The sequence below is a fragment of the Asterias rubens genome, chromosome 17 (genome assembly GCF_902459465.1).
Source record: "Asterias rubens chromosome 17, eAstRub1.3, whole genome shotgun sequence".
NCBI classification, from domain to species: domain Eukaryota; kingdom Metazoa; phylum Echinodermata; class Asteroidea; order Forcipulatida; family Asteriidae; genus Asterias; species Asterias rubens.
In genome coordinates this window covers 2,138,888-2,163,253 of record NC_047078.1, presented here as the reverse complement: position 1 = coordinate 2,163,253, position 24,366 = coordinate 2,138,888, and the positions used below count along the sequence as shown (strand labels likewise).

Below are 24,366 nucleotides of genomic sequence, written 5' to 3'. Positions count from 1 at the left end.
ATGAATACCTTTGGGAATATCGGTGAATTTCAAGATGAAAAGGACAGTGAAGCATGGCCTCTGTATGTGGAACGATTGAAGCAGTTTTTTGAAGCGAACGATGTAGAGGATGCTGGTAAGCAGAGAGCTATTTTATTAAGTGTTTGTGGTGCTGACACATATAAGTTGATATCAAGCCTTGTAGCACCAGAAAAACCAGGAGAAAAGACTTTTGATGAACTAATATCGATTGCTAAGGATCATTTCAACCCACTTCCCTCGGTAATCGTTCAGCGATATAAGTTTAACACACGCATTCAGCAACAAGGAGAGACAACTGCAGAATTTGTTGCTGAATTACGCCGTCTCGCACGACACTGTGAGTATGGGTCTACACTAGAGGATATGTTGCGTGATCGCTTAGTATGTGGCTTAAAGGATGAGCGAGTGCAACGAAGGCTGTTATCAGAGCCCTCCCTTAAATTCAAGAAAGCGTGGGAAATTTCACAAGCCATGGAGCTAGCCATGAAGAATGCCAAAGACCTTCAAAGAAACCTCGAGTCTTTGCCCGTATCAGTGGCCGCTGGACCCCTGCAGCAAGCCAATAAAGTTGCTAGTAGTACCAGCACCAGGGGGCCTAACCAAACAAGGCCATATCCACAACAAGCACAGCCCCACAAACAAGGTACACACTTCACTAAATGTTATCGATGTGGACGCACGGATCACTCTGCAATTGATTGCAGAGTACGTTCGTATATTTGTCATAACTGTGGGAAACAGGGACATCTAGCCAAAGTTTGTCGGGGTGGTAAATCGTCTCACACCCCAGTAGCGTCAAAAGTTCACACGGATAAAGCGTACTGCATGGAACCTGACTTCGAAAACCCTGTGAATGCAGAAGCTAACTATACAATGTATAAAACCTCGGCACAAAACAAAGAGCCACCGCTTATCGCAAATGTACTGATAAACAAATGTAAGGTCTCAATGGAAATTGACACTGGTGCTTCTGTCTCCATTATGAGTGAGACCACTTATGACTCCATATTTAAGCACGAGAAACCTTCACTTCGTACCGGGGAACACGTCGAGTTACGAACTTATACAGGCCAGAAAATACCTGTGGTTGGTACGTGTTCAGTTACAGTAGAACACAACGATCAGAAGACTCAACTCTCACTTCTCATTGTGTCGGGTAAAGGACCAAATCTTCTCGGACGAGATTGGCTGCGCCATCTTAAGTTAGCGTGGCAAGAAATTCACCATGCCAAGCACACTGATTCGACTGCTGAGATTATGAATCATTATGAAGAGTTATTTCGGGATGACTTGGGTAAACTAAAAGGACAACCTGTAAAAATAAATATCAAAACAGATGCAAAGCCCAAGTTCTGTAAGGCGAGAACCGTGCCCTTCTCCATGAAAAAACAAGTGGAAGATGAACTCGATAGGCTCCAAAAGAGTGGTGTCATTGAACCAGTAACATTCTCGCGTTGGGCAGCACCCATTGTTCCAGTTATTAAAGAAAATGGGCAGATCAGAATCTGTGGAGATTACAAGGCCACAGTAAATCAGGCTGCTAATGTTGACTCATACCCCCTCCCTCGAGTGGAGGAATTGTTCGCTGCAATGTCTGGTGGTCAGACATTTAGCAAGCTCGATCTCAGTCATGCTTACTTGCAACTTGTACTCGATGAACCTTCGCGTGAACTTGCGACAATTAACACTCACCGTGGACTGTTCCAGTATACGAGAATGCCTTTTGGAATTTCAGCTGCACCCGCCATTTTCCAACGGACCATTGAAAGTTTGTTAGCTGACATTCCCCAAGCAGTGGCATTTCTCGATGATATCCTTGTTACAGGTAAATCTGAATCAGAGCACATTGCTAATCTTGATCGAGTACTTACCAGACTACAAAGTGCAGGCCTCCGACTGAAACAGGAGAAATGTAAGTTCTTCGCACCAGAGGTAGTTTACCTCGGACATCGGATAAATGCAACAGGCTTGCATCCCACAATGGAGAAGGTGCAAGCGATAAAGGATGCGCCAGTCCCCCGTAATGTAACTGAGTTAAAATCCTACCTGGGTATTCTCAACTACTACGCAAAGTTTTTGCCCAACTTGTCGTCGCTCATAGCCCCTTTGCACTGGTTGTTGAGGAAGGACACCCGCTGGTCATGGGACACAGCCCAGGATAAAGCCTTCCGTGAATCTAAGGAATTGTTAGTTTCAGCTCAAGTTCTGGTGCATTACAACCCAGAGAAGGAGTTAGTGCTATCATGTGATGCTAGTCCATATGGTGTGGGCGCAGTGCTGGCCAACCGAATGTCCGATGGAACAGAACATCCAATTGCGTATGCATCACGTTCCCTGTCTCCACCAGAGCGTAATTATTCACAACTAGACAAGGAAGGATTAGCAATGGTCTTTGGAGTAAAAAAGTTCCATCAGTATGTGTACGGTAGGAAGTTTGTGATATCTACTGATCATAAGCCGTTGCTCGGTTTATTAGGTGAAGGGCGAATGATACCCCCCATGGCATCATCCAGAATTCAGCGGTGGGCACTTACACTTTCCGCTTATGATTACCAGTTGGTCTACAAACCAGGGTCATTAAATGGTAATGCCGATGCACTGAGCAGATTACCATTACCCCATACACCTTCGCATGTACCAGTTCCAGCGGATTATGTCATGGTCATGGATCACATGGAGTCAACACCAGTCAGCCCAGAGAAAATTCGCCTCTGGACAGGCCGAGACCCGGTATTGTCACAGGTGCGATCATTTGTGATGAATGGTTGGCCAGCAGAATGTGCAAATTCAGCATTGCAGCCATACATCTGTCGTAAAACAGAATTAAGCATCCAAGACGGCTGCATAATGTGGGGGTCACGTGTTGTCATCCCCCCACAGGGTCGCCAGCGTCTTGTGGAGGAGTTACATGAATCGCATCCTGGAGTGTCGCGCATGAAATCGTTGGGTCGCAGTTATGTATGGTGGCCCTGCATGGACAAAGACATTGAGAGTAAAGTCAAACAGTGTTCGCCATGCCAAACCTCACGTCAATCACCACCAGTTGCACCACTGCACCCATGGGAGTGGCCCCAGCGTCCATGGTCACGCCTTCACGTGGATTATGCAGGTCCATTTATGGGACGAATGTTTCTCATAATTGTTGATGCACATAGCAAGTGGCTAGATATACATGCTATGCATAGTGCAACGTCACTGGCTACAGTAGAGAAGCTGCGTCAGACCTTCGCGACACATGGATTGCCAGATATTATTGTTTCCGATAATGGCAGTAATTTCACCAGTGCAGAGTTTCAGGAATTCTTGAAAAGGAATGGCATTAAACATGTCCGGTCCGCGCCATTCCACCCATCATCCAACGGGTTGGCTGAGCGTGCAGTTCAGTCTTTTAAGGCCGCAATGAGGCGTATGAATGAGGGTACTGTTGAGACAAAGTTGTCACGATTCTTGTTCACATATCGCACCACGCCACATGCCACGACAGGAATTTCCCCAGCTCAATTGTTGATGAATCGTCGACCGCAGACAAGACTTGATTTGGTCCGTCCGGATCTACGACGTCGAGTAACCAACAAGCAATGTGCACAGAAGGAACATCATGATAAAGACGCAAAACCTCGCTCGTTTCATGTGAACGACACAGTTTATGTGCATAATTATGCGCCTGGCCCTAGATGGATGGCAGGGCGTGTAGTATCATTGTGTGGCCATCTTATGTACACAGTCCGACTTGAGGATGGTCGTGTGTGGAGGCGCCATGTTGATCAAATGCGTTTTCGATATGTCTCAAACACACCCAGTTTGGAGCCAAATTGGCCCATTCCTTCATCGGAGAGGGAGGAAATGGTTGGTGAACAACCACTTGTACAGATTGACAGTACACCATCAGTGGAAGAGCCAAGTCCAATGCCAGCAGAGCAGACTGGCTCACAGAACACAGAACCAGACATTGAACTTCGCAGATCCACACGCGTTCGCACCAAACCTGAACTCTATGGATTTCCAGATCTGTGACTCTAAAAAACACAGTTCTTCTTTTGTTACCATTGAAACAGTTGTTGATTAATAATAGTTCCTCATGTAACAGTGGAACCAGCCAATAGGTTAATGCATGTTTTCCTTCAGACCTGTGAAAGTTGGTTCTGAAACTAATTCTCTTGGATTGAATGTTCTAGTGTTCAGGTTGTTATTTCCTTAAAGTTGTTGTGTTAAGTATTATCTAAAGGAGGAGGAGTTGTGATAACCTGTTGTTGATTATTGTGTTAGCGCCCTCTATTGACTGTTTGTAGAAAGGGTGTTTTGTAGTTGTGTGGGCATCCATCTTGTTTGTTTATTAAAGTCATGTACACATGGTTCGTTAACCTAATCCAGTGAGTTAAAGTCAGTAATTGAAGTTACTACAGTTTTACCAAAGCTAACAAAAACAATTCCATTAGTCAAACGAGGGCGTGCTTCAAAACTAAACATACGATTCTCTGTTGATCGATAATGTGTTCTTTAATAATTAAATAATATTATTTCCGGGTAACAACAACAACAAAAACAACAACCAAAAATGTCTGTGGGAAAAAAAACTATTTAAAAAAAACCTTAAAAAAAGGTTGCCCTTGACCTTGCCCAGTTGAGAATGCAAACACGAACTTCTGCCGATCCCATCCGCTAAAAATAATAACGCCATGTAGGCACAGGATTAAAATAATTAAGTTTCTAAGATTAAAAAAGGGCGCCTGGGCTGTTTGATCGCCTGAAAAATCGGTATACTTGGAGGTAGAAATAGAGGCAGTGTGGACATGGTAAATTACTCAAAATAATTATCGGCATAAAACCTTACTTGGTGGAGTTGTTGACAGATTGTGAGAAACGGCTCCCTCTAAAGTAACGTAGTTTTTCGAGAAAGAAGTATTTTCCCACGAATTTGTTCGAAAGGAATTAGATTTTGAGTTCTCGAAAGCATCTAAACAAGCATACCCCCAAACTTTAGTGTGACAAGGGTGTTTTTTCTTTCATTATTATCTCGCAACTTCGAGACGCCAATTTTATTGAGCTCAAATTTTCACAGGTTTGTTATTTTATGCATTGGTAAGATACACCAAGTCAGAAGACTACTGGTCTTTGAGAATTACCCAATTTTTTTTAATGTTTCGTATTTTGTTCAAAATAATATTAGATGAGTGTTTCCCGCTAGTTCTTGAAAACAACTTCAAGCGAATGTCATTCTATAGTGCCAACAACAAACTGCTGCCACCTTCTTTCACAAGAGGGCGCCGCACACAAACCCCCCAGAAAAAATGGAATCGTCAACGTTCTCAAAACCGCAATGATGATGTACTCGCTGTCCTCGGTTTAACTCATAGATATATATACATGTATAACTCTATGGTTTAACTCGATCTCTTATTGAATGGAGAGCGTCTTTGTGAGTCCGCTGCCAATTTTTGGGGACGAGGATCAAACCAATGATTCAGCTTTGTTTTGTTTTTGAGGTCATCGAAAAGTATCTGAACTTTGACCTTGAAGTGCTTCACTGGTAGTGCAGATTGATCTATTTAACGTTGTAGAATGGGAGGTGCTGTTGGTCACCGCTGAAACGCGGCCATGTTGGAAATCGGTGAGTCACTCTGACAGTATCAGTCCGCAGTTTGCGATAAATAAAATTGCAAAATAATTTTATCGATAAGTTTTACTTAAATTTGTGCCCAAAATACAAAAGGTACATATTAGCTGTTTATTGATAAACTTGAAGTGCACATTCTTAAATTATATGTAATATTTTGAACTACTTTATATACATGCGTAGTTGGACAGTTTTTCTGAGTAAAGTGTCGAAGACGAGAAGAGGGCGATAAGACTGCAAAAAATTTAGCGAATTTTGTTTAAATTTCACTAAATTGTGATTGATAACATCGACTAGAATGACGCTACTATTATACATGGTATATGAGGAATACAATTAAAGATAGTTTCTTGGGCTGAAACTGTTGGCACAACTCAACATTCGGACTTTTTGCAAGTGTCTGGCCACGGTAAGTTCTCAACGTTCCAAGGAAAGTCCATTAACTTTGCACAGAGGAACTACGTATACGTCAATTGATGTGTATATCATTATCAATAGTGTACACACAATTGTGTATACGTCTGTGTTGTGTATGTGAAACTAAAGCTAGCAAGCGATAAAAACTATAACATTTTAACCCTTTTAACACCACTACGACTCGTTGGTAAACCTTATTAGTTCAGTGTTTTTAAGTGTACTGTCTGTAAATTAAAATTAGTAAATGACATCATTTTAAAAAATAAAAAAATAAAAAGGTCTTTTCTTCATTCAGTTGGAAAAGTTTCCGTATGGCGCCACCACTTTTTCATTCGATATTAAATAATATAGTATTTAATTTACCTCAATGAGATATCCCTTTTTGTAAAAATGAGTGAAAAGGTGGTGGCGCCATACGGAAAGTTATCCATTCAGTTTTCTATTTTATTAATTAGTTAGTAACTAATAAAAACAAAAAAGGAAAAGTTTCCGTATGGCGCCACCACTTTTTCATTCGAAATAAAATAATATGTGATCTAATTTACCTGATTGATATATCCTTTTTGTAAAAATGAGTAAAAAAGTGGTGGCGCCATACGGAAAGTTATCCATAAAAAAGAAGAAAAAAAGAAAATACCTTTTTTTGTCTAAAAATATGAATAATTAATTTATTGAAAAATGGTGTTGCTATTTTTTTTAAAACATTGTATGATGACGACTGACACTGACAGCAGCGAACATGGTATGCGCTTTGTATGATTTATCATAACTTTCTAGTCTATAGCAGAATGACAAACAACGATGTGTTCAAATTTGGCAAATTTGTGCGTGTCATTTTTCCCCAACATTTTAAATAAATGTACTCAATACACTTAAAATTAAGCCTGTGTCAATTACATGGTTAAATTACACAGTTTTCTGACAGTGGTCACCAAATGTCTGATTACAAATACATTTTAAATATGGTTTGAATAAAAAAAAAAAAATTTGATCCGAACTGCCAGACCCCTTTGCCATCATGATACAACGGCAACACTTTGTTCAGATAACTCTTCCGTCTGACAACTTGACTGTTCGGACAACTTTTCTTTTTTTTTCAACCGTCAGACAAATCTACATCGGAGTAAGACTAGCTATTCGACGTATGACCGTGACGACCGGGGCCTTGGGCATGGGGCTCGCAAAGAGCAGGGGAGGGAGGGGACCGACTGGGTTGGCGCAGGGTGTCCCCCGGGGGGTGGGGTTGCTAACTGCAACAGTGAACGATTAGCAGTTAGAATGTGTCAGTTGCTACTCAAAAACATCATATATGCATTGCTGTGCAAAATTGCTGGAGTAAATCTTTCCCTGTGCAAGCTCTCTGCTTTGCAAAAGGCTCCAGGGCTAGCAAGTCGGAAGTTGTTGTTGACCAGCTTGTTTTTTCTATCAACCTACTTGCATATTCGATGAGTTTGCTGGCAGGTTAATGTTTAGCAAAGAAACACTTCATGTACAGAATTGCTACATGTATTTTTAATATATTCCTCTTGTCCTAGGAACCTAACGAAAGATGGCCATTGTGATTAAAAAGTTGTTTCTTGTACAAAGTGTGTGTACAATGCTTCCAGAGGTTCAAGGTTTTAAGTGTTAGAACCTGCTATCTGTAGGCTGTAACGCTGGATTTCGCAGGTGCCGTGGGTTATTTCGTGGTCTGGTACTAGTAAGAGCATCCTAGTACTCTGTGGCATTTTGAAGTCCATCATACATGTATCATTATGACCTTTGCCATGTACACTTTGCCATTCGCCAACCCAGCCCCCCCCCCCAAACTTCACGTGCGTCAGTTCAACGCTCATTTTATTTATAACCTGATAATTCAGGAGCAGTTAGAGTATACTGATTGGTGTCTAAATAAGGAACATTGCTTTAGTCCCCTGATGGGAGGCAGTCACGCTGTCTGACTGGTGGGTGTGTGGATAGGAAGAAAAGGATGGAAGAAAAATAGTCCAAAGGTTCTATCAATTAAGATGCAGGGAACAGGCCTGATAGTTTATGAAGGCGATTGCCACGATGCCCCTGGTCATCGCCTTGGTGCCCTTAAAGTGCTAGTAGAAACTTACACTTTCCTCATAGAATGCCCCTTACCAAGGAGAAAATGCCTTGGTGCAGACAAGTTGTTGTGCCAGATCAATTGACTAAAAAGTCTTTACAAGTACAATACCTGGCTTCTTCCTTCATGGTTTAGGCTATAACATTTTACCAGTATCTTGCCCTATTTACTAATAGAAATTGTCAGAGTATGAATTACAGGCTTGAGAGCAGACTAGTGAGCAGACTAGTGTACACGAGTCACCCCAGCTATATTTTGTACCACATAACCTGACTTACAATGTACATGTATAAGTGAAGTTCAAGGCTTGAGTAAAAGACTAGTGAAATCACATGATTCACATACTAGTAAGTACACCAGAGCAATGTAGTTGACTTTCAGATGTCACAGGAAAGCCCTTAATCCAGTCACATTTGGCTAAATCAACAACAGGGGCTCAAATTGTCTTATACATACATACAATCATGTACGTGTACTGTGTGTATTGCAGTGTGTACTGTAGGCTGGGTGGTGATCTTTACCAGGCTGTCACTGATTGACCTGGGTGAGATTTGTGTACATTGTGCATGAGAGGATGAATAGTGATAGTGTCTAGGACTTCAGAAGTATAATCACGCAAGTAAAAGTTAGGGCCTAATGTACTTACTTGTACAACAGGCAGTAAGCATCAGGCCAAACATTTCTGTGTCTTTGAGAGTGCTAGTTCTCCTAATGCAATCTAGTGTATCTGACTGATATGCGCAAATTGCGTGCCGATACTCGCAACGTGCATACGATACGCGCAATGAACAAGATCCATGCAGCCGGTACACCCACATTTCAGCCGGCACTAATGCTAGAAACGTAAAGCAAATATATTGCGGAAAATGGTCATTGTCTGGTCTGTTTTTGGAATTTTACTTCCTGTTTCAAAGTAGTGTTCTTTACTTTGAAATATCAGGCATGAGTACAGTCTGTTTGAATGACTTTTTCTGTAAAAGTCCCCTTTATATGAATAGAATATTCTACTTTGTGTTTAGTTGTTTTGCTGGACGTCCTCTTACATTTCTTAATAACAAAAGCGGTGTTCAGGCTGCATATGATGGGATACACCAAGTGAGATTAATGGTCTTTGACGATAACATAATACTAGTGCTGGGCGAATAGTGAAATTTTGTTATTCGGATGCCGCTGGCCAACTATCCGAAATTAACCGGATATTCGAATAGTTTTTTCGCCGCTAGAGGGCGCTTTAAAAAAAAACAAAATTGATATTGGTTTTAGACACTGTCACTCGGTTCATTCATAAAAATAACCGAATCTAATTTAAAGATGGCGATTTGCTTTTTCTTTTGATTGTGATTGACTCGAAGGAAAACTTTAGTAATCTTTGAACAAATTGCCTCAGAAATGTCATTGTTTTAATTCTTCACGGAGGTGAGCATAGTTAAATACTTAATTTATGCTGTTTTATGCTGTCTTAATGGAAGTTTCATAAGGATTCAGACAAAACATTCCTATCAGTTGTCGCCCGGCATCCACGGATATTCGGATATTAAAGAATATCTGGTTACTTGGTTGTAATTACAGAACTATCCGGTTTATAAATAGCTATTCGCGCCCTATGCGGATATCCGGTTAAGAAAAAAAAGGCATTCGCGGTTACGGATAGGAAAACCTATTTGCCATTAACCAGATATTCGAATAATTCGCCCAGGCCTACATAATACCAAAGATGTCCAGCCGTCGATTTCACCAAGCTGTTCCTCACCAAACTGTTCCTCACTTAGGACTTGGGAGGTTCCATATCCAAAGACTGATGCGATACGTTAGGACGCATTGAATCCATCCTTAGTAAGGATGAGTTTACTCGTCCTGCCTCGAGATATAATTAGTCTTAGCGTTTTGTTAAATCGGCTGCAGTGCCTTTAAAGGCAGTGGACACTATTAGTAATTACTCAAAATTAATTATATAAAACCTTACTTGGTGAGAAACGGCTCCCTCTGAAGTGACATAGTTTTGGAGAAAGAATTAATTTTCCACAAATTTGATTTTGAGACCTCAGAATTGGAGGTCTCGAAATCAACCGTCTAAACACACACAACTTCGTGTGACAAGGGTGTTTTTTCTTTTATTATTATCTCGCGACTTCAAAGACAAATTGAGCTCAAATTTTCACAGGTTTGTTATTTTATGCATCCATGTTGAGATACACCAAGTGAGAAGACTGGTCTTTGAAAATTACCAATAGTGTCCAGTGTCTTTAACGTCCAATAATATCCCCTTTAACAAGCTGCATTTATTGAAGCTCCATCTCTTTCCTGCTGTTTCTTCACACTCGGTTTGATACCCCCTTCTGGTGGGGATTAATTGTAACAATGAGTCAAAGATATTGGAAGATGTGGCGATAGTAGGACAGATGTCAAATGCCCAAAGTAATGGTTCGTTTGTGATTGTTCATCTGTGACATTAAAGAAATGGGTACATATGAATTTGCAATCTCTAATATTTTCGTGAAAGTCTCCCGAAAACACGAGTTACAAGCTGAAGTTATTGTCATTGATGCAATATGCAGATATTGCCGAAACTTTATTCAGCGTCTACCAAGACAAATTGGGGCCCAGTTTCATGGCTCTGATTACCGTAAGCAAATAATCAACGCTTACATGTGGTATGGTGTGTATGGTTCAGTTGGGACCAGTGAACTGTGATTTAGCCAATATTAAAGAAACAGGTTCACTATCAAATCAATCTGTCAGTGTCGAGCTCTGGACCCTGGACAGTGGAAAAGTACATCTTAAAGAATATGAACCACACCTTTTTTTTTTACAAGAAGCAAGCCAGATGTACATTTTTGAAGAGGATTTTTCAAATAATAAAAGACTCTATAATAATAATAATAATAAGACTTGTAATGCGCACGTATCCAACCTGCTGGGTGTTCAAGGCACAGTAACTGTGGCGTCATTTGAATAGGGCGCTCTGGCTTACATATATTAGATGTCAAGAGGATGCTGTTTAATGGCTACACTTACGCCGCACTTACTTATCTGTGCACTTTAAATTTTTGTCATCAACGATTACCTCTTTTGTTGATGCATTTATAAGGTCTGTTTACATTGTACATCACCATTGCTTGATTTCACAAAGAGTTAAGATTGATCTTCTTAACTGTGTATGATGTATCTGAGTTGCTAAGCAAAATGTGATGTCACAATCACAATACAAATCACTATGGTGATACTGACAATGCATCTTATTCAGATGAATCTTTGCAATTTGCTTTTAGACCGTTTCGAGCCCTATTTGTCCATTTAGTATTGGGAACAGAAAAGAAAAGAAATGTCATCTTTAAATGTAACTGGATTAAATTTTTGTTGAACAAATTTATATATTCAAATTTGCAAGTTTCATTTGCAGTTTGAAGGCTGTTTGAAATAGAGTCATTGAACATAACCTCTTTATACAGGAGTGTATGCCTAACTGTATTTATTTACTATGAAATGGATAGAAACTCTCTGAAATATTGTTAAAATTTCTAAATTTACTACGTAATACATAAATTAAAACCTGAAAGCTTCTCTATTGTTAAGCCCACTCTGTGTAATTTGAAGCACACGTTTCCATCTTGACAACAAAGAATTTTGAAATACACACTACATTTACAAATGACCTTGGTGACACAGCAAGTGACACAGCAGGTGACCTTGGTGACACAGTTGGTGACCTTGCCTTTGACCTTACAAGGGGGGTCATACACGGTCTGGAATGCTTATTCTGGGAATTTCAGAAATGTTCTTAGATGCTTAAGATGCTTTTAAGAAATTAAAGCATGCTTTTAGTCTATACAACAATTTTTGATTTTGTGACAACTGGTCGAAGGCTAACACAGAGATAGAGATTGCGAAGGCCCTCTTAGCAAATTTGCATAGGCCTGTTTGTTATTTGATGTTCTTGTTTGGTTGATCACACAAAACATCCACACTGCAGGGTCAGTGCTTGCGACTTCACAGTACATTAACATGTCTCGAAATAACCCACTGCATCCACAGCAATTCCTGTGGTGCCCTGTGCTTTCGCTGTGGTGCCCTTTGCAAAGTTTCAATATTTTTCATAGAGGAAAATTGTTGTACTCCTTTAAGAACAAAATTCAAGGCCTGGATTTTGTCAGCTCTACAAATCCTGTATTTAAACCTTCAATTGAAGAGTTCCTGCTCAACTCTATGGATCCCCCCACAAGTCAACCTCTTGAAAACGATTCCATTGAAAATTTGTAAACGTTCTTTATTTGTTTACCCCATTTCTTTTTCTTTTTTCGGTATAGTTCATTGGTCGTTCCTAGATTACAGAGAGAAAAAGATAAGTTTCATTCCTGTTCCTGAAGGGTTGTTGTTCTGTATGCGACAGGGCATCGAAAGAATCCATACTTACATTGTATATTGCGTCAGATAAAATGCACCTGCTCTCCTCGGTCACTGTAAAATTCAGAAATTTACGACATATCTTACGACTCGATCTGCCGCACGATCTAGATCACTGGTGTGATGCTCGCCAAAAATTGCCAAATTTCTCGCTGCTCCTTTTCGCTCTTATAATTACAACACAACCGGGATTGTCGGCTCAAAGCGCATTCTTTATGCTGCTGTTTTATGTTTGTTTAAATATTTTGTATCATCTGTACTCGGACCTTACTCATGTGGTAAGGGGTGCTTATGATGAGGAAATTGTAAATTTGTATCGGAACTTTGCAAAGGGCACCACATAAAAAGCACCTTGAGGGCACTGCAGAAATTTCTTGAGTCTTGCGGACTGGGATTCTGCAGATCAAATTCTTTATTGCATTCTGTACACTAGTCTGAATTGTGTGGAAATTGTTGAGTGTGTTTGGACAAAAACCTTTGATGTTAAGATTTATGTTGGGTTGCTGACCCAGTGCAAGAACTGGATGGACCCCAATGGGTATTTCAAGCCTACACTTGTTTGGTTGTCGGTTTTCTGTCATGCCCAATGGTAAAATAACTGGACCTTGGTAGTAATCAAGTGGGTATTTTGAGTCCTAAACGGCCTTGTTTGTTGTGGTGTTACTTGCCCAATGGTAAAACTCATGGACTCTGGCAGGGTCAAGTGGTTATTTCAAACCCTGGCAAGACTTGTTGGTTGTGGTGTTACTGGCCAAATGGTAGGACTCTGGCGAGTGGTCAAGTTGGTATTTCAAACCCTTGCTGCTGGTTGCAGGGTGATTGACAACTGCTTAATTTAGTGGACCCTGGCCAGTGGTCCAGTTTGATTTTTTATGTGGTTTGACCTGTTGTGAGGTTACTGGCCCAATGATAGAACCACTGAACTCTAAGCCAGTGGTCCAGTGGGCAGTGGTCCAGTGGGTATTTTGAGCCCACACCCACATGGGAAATCACACTCAATAGGGCACTTCAACCTCTACATTTAATATTCACACTCAATAGGATCCACTCAATCATTTCTGCATCATTATGTGCAGTGAGCATTTTCCCTCCCTTTTTTTTCAATTAAAAATTAGAAAGAAAAAAAGAAGCAAGTTAAAAAAAAAACTACATGAAACAGCTGTTGAGACTTGATCTCTGGCCACATCTCATATTGGTGTCAGTACCATCTGGGGATGCATCATCTGAATTGTATGCAGTCAAGCATTTGACACCTTGTTTCAGCAATCAATGCCAAACTGCTAAGCGTAGAATTTCTTCTTAGCAAATTTTCCAGAGGTTACAGGCTCAGGACCTGCTCTAGTAAATTTAAATTTGTTCAGCACAACAATATGAACAAAATTCTGATTCAGTTTCCCGTGTGTTTTTTTACTCGAGATTAGAGTTCGATACATTTTGTATTCAATATTAAATTCTACTTGCTGGCTCACAACCTAAGCAATGTATTTTCTAACCTGTCATGAAAGAAAAAAGGGGCCACTGGATTGCTTTTCAAATTTAGCACGTATACAATCCAAAATGTTAATATATATTTTCTTCTCATTTTGCTCATTCTTTCACAAACATTTGCTGTTTCTAAACCCTTATACGACATCCATAGATCAAGAATCAAGGATTTTCAATTATCTGTAACTAACCCTGACGATTCCAGAAAATATTAATTAAATATCCAGTCTAGTCTTTAATAAGGGATTCCTTCCGCCCCAATTTCATTGTCTTTGCTGTTTGCTGTGCTTTGCCAAGTCATCTTTAAAGGCACTGTACATGTACACGTTTGGTAATATTGTCAAACACCAGTAATCACTAGGTGTATCCCAACAAAATGCATATAAAATAAAAAACCTGACAAAATTTGGCTGAATTGGTCATTGAATTTGCGAGAAAATAATGTCAGAAAAATACACCCTCGTTGATTACTTTGTGTGCTTTCAGTAAACATAATAAAAGGCTTCAGCTGTAGTCTTTTATTATTTGAGTGAGAAATTTCCGTCTTTCTCCAAAACCTGTACTTCAGAGGGAGCCGTTTCTCACAATGTTTAATACGGAATTCCTTTTATACTACCAACAGCTCTCCAGTGCTAACAATTATCAGGCCTGTATGCTTCATTTTTGAAAGGGCAATGGCACCAAGGCATTTTTTTTCCTTGGTGAAGGGTACCCTATGAGGAAATTGTAAATATGCTTAATTTTGAAAGGGCAAGAGCACCAAGGCATTTTTTCCTTGGTGAAGGGCAGCCTATGAGAAAATTGTAAATTTCTATTGGAGCATTTGAAGGGTACCAAGGCAATGACCAGGGGACATAGAGGCAATTGCCTTCCTTGCCTCCGTGAAGTATCGGCCTGAATTATTTTGAGTAATTACCAATAGTGTACAGTGCCTTTAAACAAAATCCACAGCCTCGGACTGGTTGGTTAATTAAGTGCAGTCAAAACCGTAGAGTGTACAGTATTGTAGTTTTCTCGGTTTTATTTATTGGATTTCATCTTCGGTCGCATCATACAAGATGCGCTGGTGGTTTATCCTCGGATTCTTAGGCAGCCGACTTGGATGAGTTATCACTTCTTTGAGACGCCTAGGAGGAGCGTTACAGCAGAGTGACTTGCTGCATCTGCTTGCCGGTTTGTCAACACACAGCTGTCTCTAGTAATGGATGCTGATGGAATCTCGTAATCCGACCGTCCACCATGGAGGTGGATCTCTTTGTTGTTTGTTATTCAGTGGATATCTGTTGAGTTTGAGAGGATTGTGGCGTTAACGGAGGTACTCAGGTGTGTCGTGGGACGGAAGGAATGCCAAGTCAGATCAAGATGCCACGCCCATGGAGGTATGGTGATCATAGTTAGGTCTTAGAATTTAATTTCTTAATCTATGTGAAAGAGGCCACACCCATGGAAGTACAGTGATCGTTGGGTCTGTACGATGTATGCTTCGTTTTTTGAAAGGGCAAGGGCACCAAGGCATTTTCTCTTTGGTAAAGGGCACCCTGGATCGTAATCACATCTCGATCTTTGGTTAAACTTGATACAAGATGCCACGCCCATCGAGGTACAGTGCTTGAGTAGCATCTTAAACTTCATTTCTCAGTTTTTGGTAAAACTTGGTAAAAGATCCCCACCCCATGGAGGTGTACAGTGATCGTAGTCACATCTTAATTTGATTTTCAATCTCTGGTTGAACTTGGTAAGAAGAATCAGTTGTGATAAACCTGTTGAATGCAGCCATTCTTTTCCCACTGGTAAAGAGAACTTCTATGAAAAGAAAAAGGTAGTTTTGTTTTGATATTGGCCTTGCCGTACATTGTACAAATACAGGAGAAATACGAAAAACAATCTATTTACACGGTTCTTTGAGCAATTGAGGCCGGTTCTTTGAGCAATTGATAGGGGTATTCTGTTTTGGTTGGGCAATTGGCATGGTCTTAAAGTGTTTCTTTCTATCCGCGCATGAAGATTTTTGAAAACAGAGTATAATTATTCTCATTTGGAACTGCGTGTAACTGCTTGTTTGTATGAGACATGGCCCTCATTGAAGGCACTTCATGTTGTAAATGCAGTCCATGGCAAAATCATCTTACATGTATGGCTTTTTATGCGATTTCTGTAAATTTTAGATTAGATGATGGCCAGCTTGTGTTATTGAAACTATTTTGCTCTAAACTTCGGCCAAAATGGATACAATTTGTGAGTAAGGCATTGGTTGACAAAGCAATTGTGCACAGAATGTACAGCAAAATTGTTAAATTTGGAATAGGGAACTGGTTCACATAAAAATATCAATAATAATAATAAGACTTGTAATGCGCACATATGTATCCACCCTACTTGGTCTTCAAGAAGCAGTAGTAACCAACAGACAAAACAAAAACAACGAAAAACAGACGCAATAAAATTATTCCTTAAAAACCTGTGACATAAGATAAGTTTTGAGAAGAGATTTGAATTTTTTGGTACAAAGACAAGATCTAAGATTAAAGGGTAGGGAGCTCCAGATAGCAACTGTGCACAGAATCGTAGCAGCCTTGTATCTGTGTACATTCATGGAATCACTACATGACACCATACTTAAGCTGGTTATAGTGCATCAAACGAAACCATGTGGACGATATTGAATGGTCACACAGTAGGAGGGTTCACTCTCCCACTGTTCAGCTATGAAAGCTTTGGAGCGTAACGTTGCTCCAGTAAGGTACATTATGCATGTTTTACACATTTTGTTTAACACACTATGTATACGTATGGTAGTTAATTGAAGCTATAATGTACACCAATTCACCATTTTTCGACGACTTGTGTGCATAATTTTTGTGCACAAAACTGACAGATGTGCATTCAAATACACATAATTATTGGTATTGCCTATACAATGTATGTAAACTTTGCGTTACAAAATTTGTTTTACAATGTTTAAAATTGGCTGATAATAGGCTTTGAATTATTTCTTGCAGGTCCACAGCAATTTTTCTGCGGTATTAATTTAGGGGCACTTTTGGGAGGAAGATGTAAAAGAGTACATTCACAGTGTTGTAGAGGTGGAAATAAGGGAACCTTGCACAGGGCACAACAGCAAAAGCACAGGGCACCACTGCAATTGTTGTGGGGATGTGGGTTAATTCGTTTGTACATTGTACACGCTTGTGAAATTGTTGAACCACCCTTGATAGCTTCACATTGATCAACATTATAAACGAGAGTTAAAAGGTGAGGTGTGAACATTTGAAATCACTTGTCAAAAGACACACGTAGACATGCCTGGTCTGATATTGATTTAATGTGTGGGCAGTGTAATCATGTTCTATCTTTCAATCAGAATTCTACTCAAAGCAACTGCTATACCAACAGAAGCGTTAGTGTACACACTGTGGACAAAAAGACAGACTCCCTCGGACATAGTCAGACCATTCCTAGAATTATCTGTTTGCATAATGATGTGCATTGGCATAATTCCAGGGCCCAAATTTGCTTAGCACACAAAAATCTTGCTGAGCAGAAAGAGGTCATGAAGATGGTTTGTACAAAGTCTTGATTCAACTCATCAGCAGCTCGTCCTCTTTCGTTTTGATTGACAATTTGTTAGTACACATTCAGAAAACAATTTGTTGGACAGGTTATGGACCAACTTTAACGTACATTTAGACAACATGGAGAGATTAGTAGCAACATTTAAATGCATGGGCACCAAGGCAGTTGCCAGGGGCATGGAGGCCATTGTTGCCAGCTGTAAAGTTGTATCAGATCTGAGAAGTTTGTACGTTGTCTGTGCATCTATCAAACGGCCGTGTTGAATTTAAAGGCTATGATATTTGTATCTCAGTCTACGTTATTATAAATAATGTACATGTACGTATGCGCTGTATGCTTTTGATGTAGCCAAGATGTTTGAGCTAATCCATCAGGCTGAAGGTTCAAATATTTGTTCTGGGGCATCTTGTGCTTCTAATCTTAAAGGTGGAATGTAATCTTGCCTGATATTTCATCTTTGAGAGGGCATGGCCATTTTCATTTTGCAAATGGCACTTCCATTGGAAACTTGATGGAAACCTTTGAAGGGACACCAAGGCCAAGACTAGGGGCAGTGGAGGCCAAGTTTAATGCACAACATGGGAAGCAGCCGGACAAGGATCACCTTAAGGGAATGCAACTTCTTATTTCAAATGTCAAGTACTGTACAAGGGGAAACTGGGTAAATATTTGTAATTAAATTTGCATTGAATTATTACTACTTGAATTTGACAGTGACAAATTCTTTATTCACTCTAAAACAAACATTTTGTTCACAAGTTTTTGTGCACTAAGGGCACCAAGGCATTTTCTTCTTGGTAAAGAGCACTCTATGAGGAACTTGTAAATTTCTACCGGAGCATTCCAAGGGCACCAAGGCAATGACCAGGGGGCATGAAGGTAATTGCCTTTGTTCCCTCCATGAAGTATATGGCCTGATCTTAGGTTAGGGTATGAATATTTTGATATCGAGGGGGGGGGGGAATTTTTTTTTGTATGACAGCATCTGGATGGGTTGCTATGATACATCTACGTAGGTGATGCTCGCGATTTATGGATATGTGACAAGGAGCAGATTTCATCAGCCTGGTGGCAGTTGTCCAACGTCTTGTTTTGAAGCCTTCAATCATATCGGTACATTAAGTTCCCGACTGTTTTTTTTCTTCTCCTGGAACAAAAATATTTGTTCGCACATTAGGTTGTTTTCTTTCACTGTGAGCATTCGCGTATGGGCAGATGTTTATATAGATTCATGAACTTTATAAGAATGTGATTTTCCTTAGATAAATCTACTTTAATATTAAGTATGTGATTTGGGAGGCCCCTTGCCAATGGTGGGCATTTCTTGGAAATAAAACGTATGGTGATGTGGCAGTTAAAGGCACTGGACACTATTGGTAATTCTCAAAATAATTGTAGCATAAAAAATTACTTGGTAACGAGCAATAGAGAGCTGTTGATACATGTAGCATAAAACATTGTGAGAAATGGCCCCCTCTGAAGTAACATAGTTTTTGAGAAATAGGTAATTTCTCACTTACTCACAAATAATAAAAGACTTCAGGCTTTCACATTTTTTTTTTTTTTAAACTGAAAGCAGTTTTGGGCTGTTCTCTCAGCAAAGTGGAGACTGTATTCAGCGGAAATTTCACAGCCGACTTTTCTTGTATCTTTCTTTACATGTATACTTTCTTGATTTTGCTTGACCATTTTTTTTCTAACTTGTGATGGTTGTGTTGTGAACAGATTCATGTAGGAAATATTGATTGACTACAACCTTTGCTTAGCCTTCGAGAAAGACTCTGCTAGGGTCGCAAACATCAGGCCATTAACTATTTTTGGCACAAATAAAACCAGTCAGGGAATGATTTCGTCCAGCAACTTTTGCATAGCAAGAAATTTAGACTGAACTTATTTTGTGCACACTGAATGCCAATATATTGAGTAGCAATTCCTGTGTTTTGAGTAGCAATTGAAACATTTTGTGTAGCATTTTGTTCTGCTATTTTTACAAGAAAAATCTTTCACTAAATCTCTTTCCTCAGCATGCAGTGAAGATGTTACGAGTTTTATTTACTCTCGACTAGACGGCTCTACATGTACATGTACATACATGTACTATACATGTGTAGGCATACTTCCCCATGTCAGAAGTGGCATGATTGTTGCAAAGTACATCAGATTCTGAGTGGTGCATGAAGTGAAAGTACATTATAATGAACCATCACTTTACAGTGTACGACATCTTTAAATATTATCTTTAAATATTAACCGAGTCAATTCCAGGGTTACCGTTGATAGATGCTGGATGATAACACTGACAGGTCCGTGTTCTTGTGTTGATGTCTGGCTAATTATTAAAAAGTCTTGTTTCTCGGAAGAGATATTGTTGGATTCAAAAGAGGCCGTCTTTTTTCCCCTTTTTCTTTTTCACTCAAATATTTTGTGAAGGTGATGGATTGGTACAAGATTAGGGTTTGCAGTACACCGTGTGAAGACCACAGTGGGTATACAATCGTACTTCTCTTCGCTCTTTATTAACCTTGCTTGAGAACATCAGAGTTATTCAGAGAAGTGTGACAAATATTAATTTATTGTTTGAAAAAAAATATATAAATATTTTAACAATATTTTCAATAATATTTTTTAGCATCAGAAGCATCACTTGTCTGTTAAAAAATTATTTGAAAATCTCTTTCAACTTTTGTTTGGTGAGAAAGACTTAAATATTTTGTTAATACACGACTTTTGAAAAATTGAAAAAGCTGGGCAATTATATTCAAAACGCAAAAAAAAAACCCGTCAGGCCTGATACTTCAAAGAGGCAAGGAAGGCGATTGCCTCCATGCCCCCTGCTCCAGTAGAAATTTGTAAAAATTAATACAATTTCCACATATAGTGCCCTTTCCCAAGGAGAAAATGCCTTGGTGCCCTTGCCCTTACAGGATCAAAGCATACAGGCCTGCCAGATTGTAGACTTAACCTAATTTTACAAATTTATCCTTCGATATTAAACTGCAAAATTTAGATTTTGTACAGGCCAGGCAGGGCCGAACATCGTCTACTTAGTGCAGTTCATGCAGCGGTTGACATTTGGAATGATCGTACTAAGTACCAATTTGCAGTTGCTTGATTTAATTTATTGATAGTTAGCATTTAGATTGGCTGGGTTTTTATTTTGGGTCAGTTGATCGTGTAATGGATATTCTGTTCAGTGCCGAGTCCCTGGTGTGCATGTTTATGTTCGAGCTCTTGCCGCAGTACTAGTTACACACATTAAACACTTACTGTTACACATTTTTGTTACACATACTCTTCTTTTAAAACATGTTCACTTGTCTTACCAGGGCCCAATTTCATGGCTCTGCTTCCGTAAGCACGGAATCGGCGCTTACGGAAGCATGGAATTCTGTGCTTACGGCAAGCATATTTCATGGGTTAGCGGCGAATTTTGGCTTCTGCGTGTGCGTGCTCCACATTACTAGGCATTTTACGCTTACAAGGCTAGCACATAAATTTGGCGCTTGCACGTACATGTAAGCGGGGAATCATGATTGTAAGCGTAGAATTAGGCGGTGAGCAGAGCCATTAAATTGTGCCCTGTACCCTTGTATTAATTTTGATTTTACCCATCATACACCGATTTGTGTTGATACACGTAGCGCTCTATACTCTGTATTTTCCCAAGCTCTTCTGGAAAAAAAATCACAGGCATGTAACTGTGAAATTCTGTACACTTGTGTTACACGTAGAGCAGTTGGGGCGTTACTCATGTTACATCGGTTTTCATATCATTTTTATTTTATGTGGCTGGATCATATTTTGGCACTAATATGTAACAGAATTCAGTGCAAATCATTGGGATAGACTTGTGGTGGCTTGATTTATGTCTATCAACAGTATTTTGGACCACACGAGGGCGCTTTTAACTGCTAATTTTACTGAATCACAGTGATAGGTTTATCTTATTTTTACTGAGCTGTTTCTTTTGTATCAGTGGCCAAATAAATCAATTAAGAATAGCACAAATGAAGAAAAAAACTTGAAAAAAGCTGGACAAGTTTTGAGATGTGCCTCCTTTCAACAAATCAAAAGTTGATAACAATTAGACAGTGCAATCTCTATAAAATAAGATTTTATGTTTTCTTCCAGTAGGCTGTGTACAAATCGTGCCTGCAGGAAGTCCATGCTCTGTGGCTCTTTTGTAAACATATGATGTCACAGGGTCTTAATGTGATAATAATCCGTGTCCCTAATAAGATAAGCTTCTAATGGAACAGTCATTAGGAGTTGTTGATGTATCAATTACTGCCTTAATCAGTCCCATGGATGGTGGGTACCACTGTAGTAAGGTGTCACTTTATTGCATAACGTTGTACTTGTACTTACAGGAGGACAATTGCTGGAGGAATAGAATGAAATGTGTGAATCATCCGGGCCCATTTTCATAGTGCTGCTTAAAGCCATTATACACTTTCGGTACAGACAAAAAAATAAAAGTTCACAGATTTACAAATAACTTACAGGGTTTGCAGAAGGTAGTGGTGAAAGACTTCTCTTGAAATATTATTCCATGAAATGCTTTACTTTTTGAGAAAACAGTAAAACAATATCAATTCTCGTTAGCGAGAATTACGGATTTTATTTTAAACACATGTCATGACACGGTGAAACGCGCGGATACAAGGGTGGGTTTTGTCATTATTTTCTCCCGACTCCGATGACCGATTGAGCCTAAATTTTCACAGGTTTGTTATTTTATAGAAGTTATGATACACAGAGTGTGAGCCTTGAACAATACTGTTTACCGAAAGGGTCCAATGGCTTTAACAGTATTATTTTTGTGCGTTAAGCACCGGAAGGTTAGCATGCCTTTTCGTGTGCTTACGGTTAGCAGCGCTATGAAATATAAATTGCACAGTAAGCCCCAAATCGGCCGCTAAGCAGAGCTATGAAATTGGGCCCAGGGCCCAAAGCTGCTTCTAAAGCAAATTTCTCTGTACCAGTTGCAACAATGTCAACTGTTGCAAGTTTTTATGCCTTCAGGTTTGATGACATAGGCTCAGAACTCATAGTTAGAGTAAAAAAACAATTTGCATTTTTTGTATCCCTGACGCAAACAATTATTATCTATTAACAGGCCTGATACTTCACGGAGGCAACGAATGCGATTGCCTCCGTTGCCCCATGTCATTGCCTTGGTGCCCTAGACATGCTCCAGTAGGGTGCCCTTTGCCAAAGAAAAAATGCCTTGGTGCCCTTGCCCTTCCAAAAACAAAGCATACAGCCCTGTATTAAACCATTGCAGTAAAAACTGCTAAGGATTCGTACTGCTTATATCCATCGGGCTAGCTCAGTGGTCTAGTGGTATGATATTTGAACCCAATTTCATGGCTCTGCTTAAAAAATCGGTGCTTACAGAAGCAAGGAATTCCGCGCTTAAACTTCAAGCGTATCTCATACCATCAGACATTGTACATACATAGGTTAGCGAGGAGTTTTTGCTTGTGTGCGTGCATTCTTTATTCTTACTAGGCATTCTCCGCTTACACAGCTAGCGCAGAAATTCAGTGCTTAGACAGTAAGCGAAGAAGGCTGACCGTAAGCACAGATATTGGCTTAGCACAAAATATTTTGTTCAGGATTAACAAGTTCAGAACAAGGTGATGAGAAATCAATCAGACGCCCATCCGGCTGTCTGGTTGTACACAAACAACATGTTGTACACACACCATATGGATGAGTGCTTCTACAATTTAGAAAAAGCAATAACAGTTTTTTTCTTCTGTTGTTCATAATAACAGTGTCACCCTTGATGCTCACTCCACGCTTGCAAGGATTACTGCTTGTAATCAGTGGGTTTCCGATGAAGCTAGCCACTTGAAAGAGTGATAGAGAGAGAGACGGGGAAAAAAGAAAAAAAAAACACATGGGAAATGTGTGTGTTGATTCGTTTGTCCTTCGTGTGCGTTACAGTTCCTCGAATCACTCCATCAGCTATACGTATATTATTATCCCGAGCAATATGGTTTTCTAATGATTAATTTGCCATCATGTATAATGCATAGTGGTGGCATGTGTAGTGTGGATTACTATTATCATATGCATCCCTACAAACCCACTTCCCCCTCCCTCTCTCCCTCCATTACACTTACTCTATGCATTACACGATTGCCATTAAATCATGATTATTAAACTTTGTGGTTTGTGGATTTGAAGGGATGGGTTTGGCAATGCATGCTTGAGTGTCTGTTGTAATTTGAACATGGATTTCTCCACATCGGCAGACTCGAGACTAAGGGAGCTGTTATTGGTGTCTGCCTTCAAGTGTAGACAATCAAGTGTTGGGGGGGGGGGTGGACAAGGGCGTGGCGGGTAATAACAGGTGGTGTGCGCATTCTATTTAAAAAAGGAATTGAATAATCGGATGCTCATGTTACATACAATAAACCTGTACATATTGGTCTGCCTTTGTACTCCATAAAAGTTTCCAAATTTGTCCAAGGACTTAATATCATGTCTTTGTGAGTGAGATATTAGGGAGTTTTTTTTTACGACAACGAATGGTTCTACTTTGGTAATGGTGACACTTGGCGTCATCTGCGCATGCGTCAACCTTGAGGACGTTGTCCCTCAATTTCTATGACATTACTTGGGACGAATCTCTGTTGTGCTGAAAAAATACAATGTTTCGGTTGATAACTACTCGCGGAACCATCCGTCGTCAGAAAAAAAAACCTCTCAAAAGTGGGGCACTAGAACAACAGTTGATTCAAAATGGCTTTCT

At 39.8% G+C, this 24,366-nt stretch overlaps 2 protein-coding genes across 11 annotated transcripts in view; both read left to right on the top strand.

Annotated features, from left to right (window-relative positions):
• LOC117301699 (uncharacterized protein K02A2.6-like) lies at positions 1-4,035 on the top strand. The gene has a single exon (XM_033785725.1). The coding sequence runs from the start codon at positions 1-3 to the stop codon at positions 4,033-4,035; it is 4,035 nt and encodes a 1,344-aa protein (XP_033641616.1).
• A 1,815-nt stretch (positions 4,036-5,850) lies between these two features.
• Positions 5,851-24,366, top strand: part of LOC117301377 (rho guanine nucleotide exchange factor 11-like) — a 98,626-nt gene continuing 80,110 nt past the window's right edge. For all 10 annotated transcript variants that reach the window (XM_033785313.1, XM_033785319.1, XM_033785317.1 and 7 more), the window contains exon 1: positions 5,851-6,044. The gene's annotated coding sequence lies outside the window, so the exon portion shown is untranslated. The remainder of the gene's footprint in view (positions 6,045-24,366) is intronic.

Coding starts and splice junctions, on each gene's coding strand:
- LOC117301699 (XM_033785725.1), top strand. CDS start 1: ATGAATACCTTTGGGAATATCGGTGAATTTCAAGATGAAAAGGACAGT.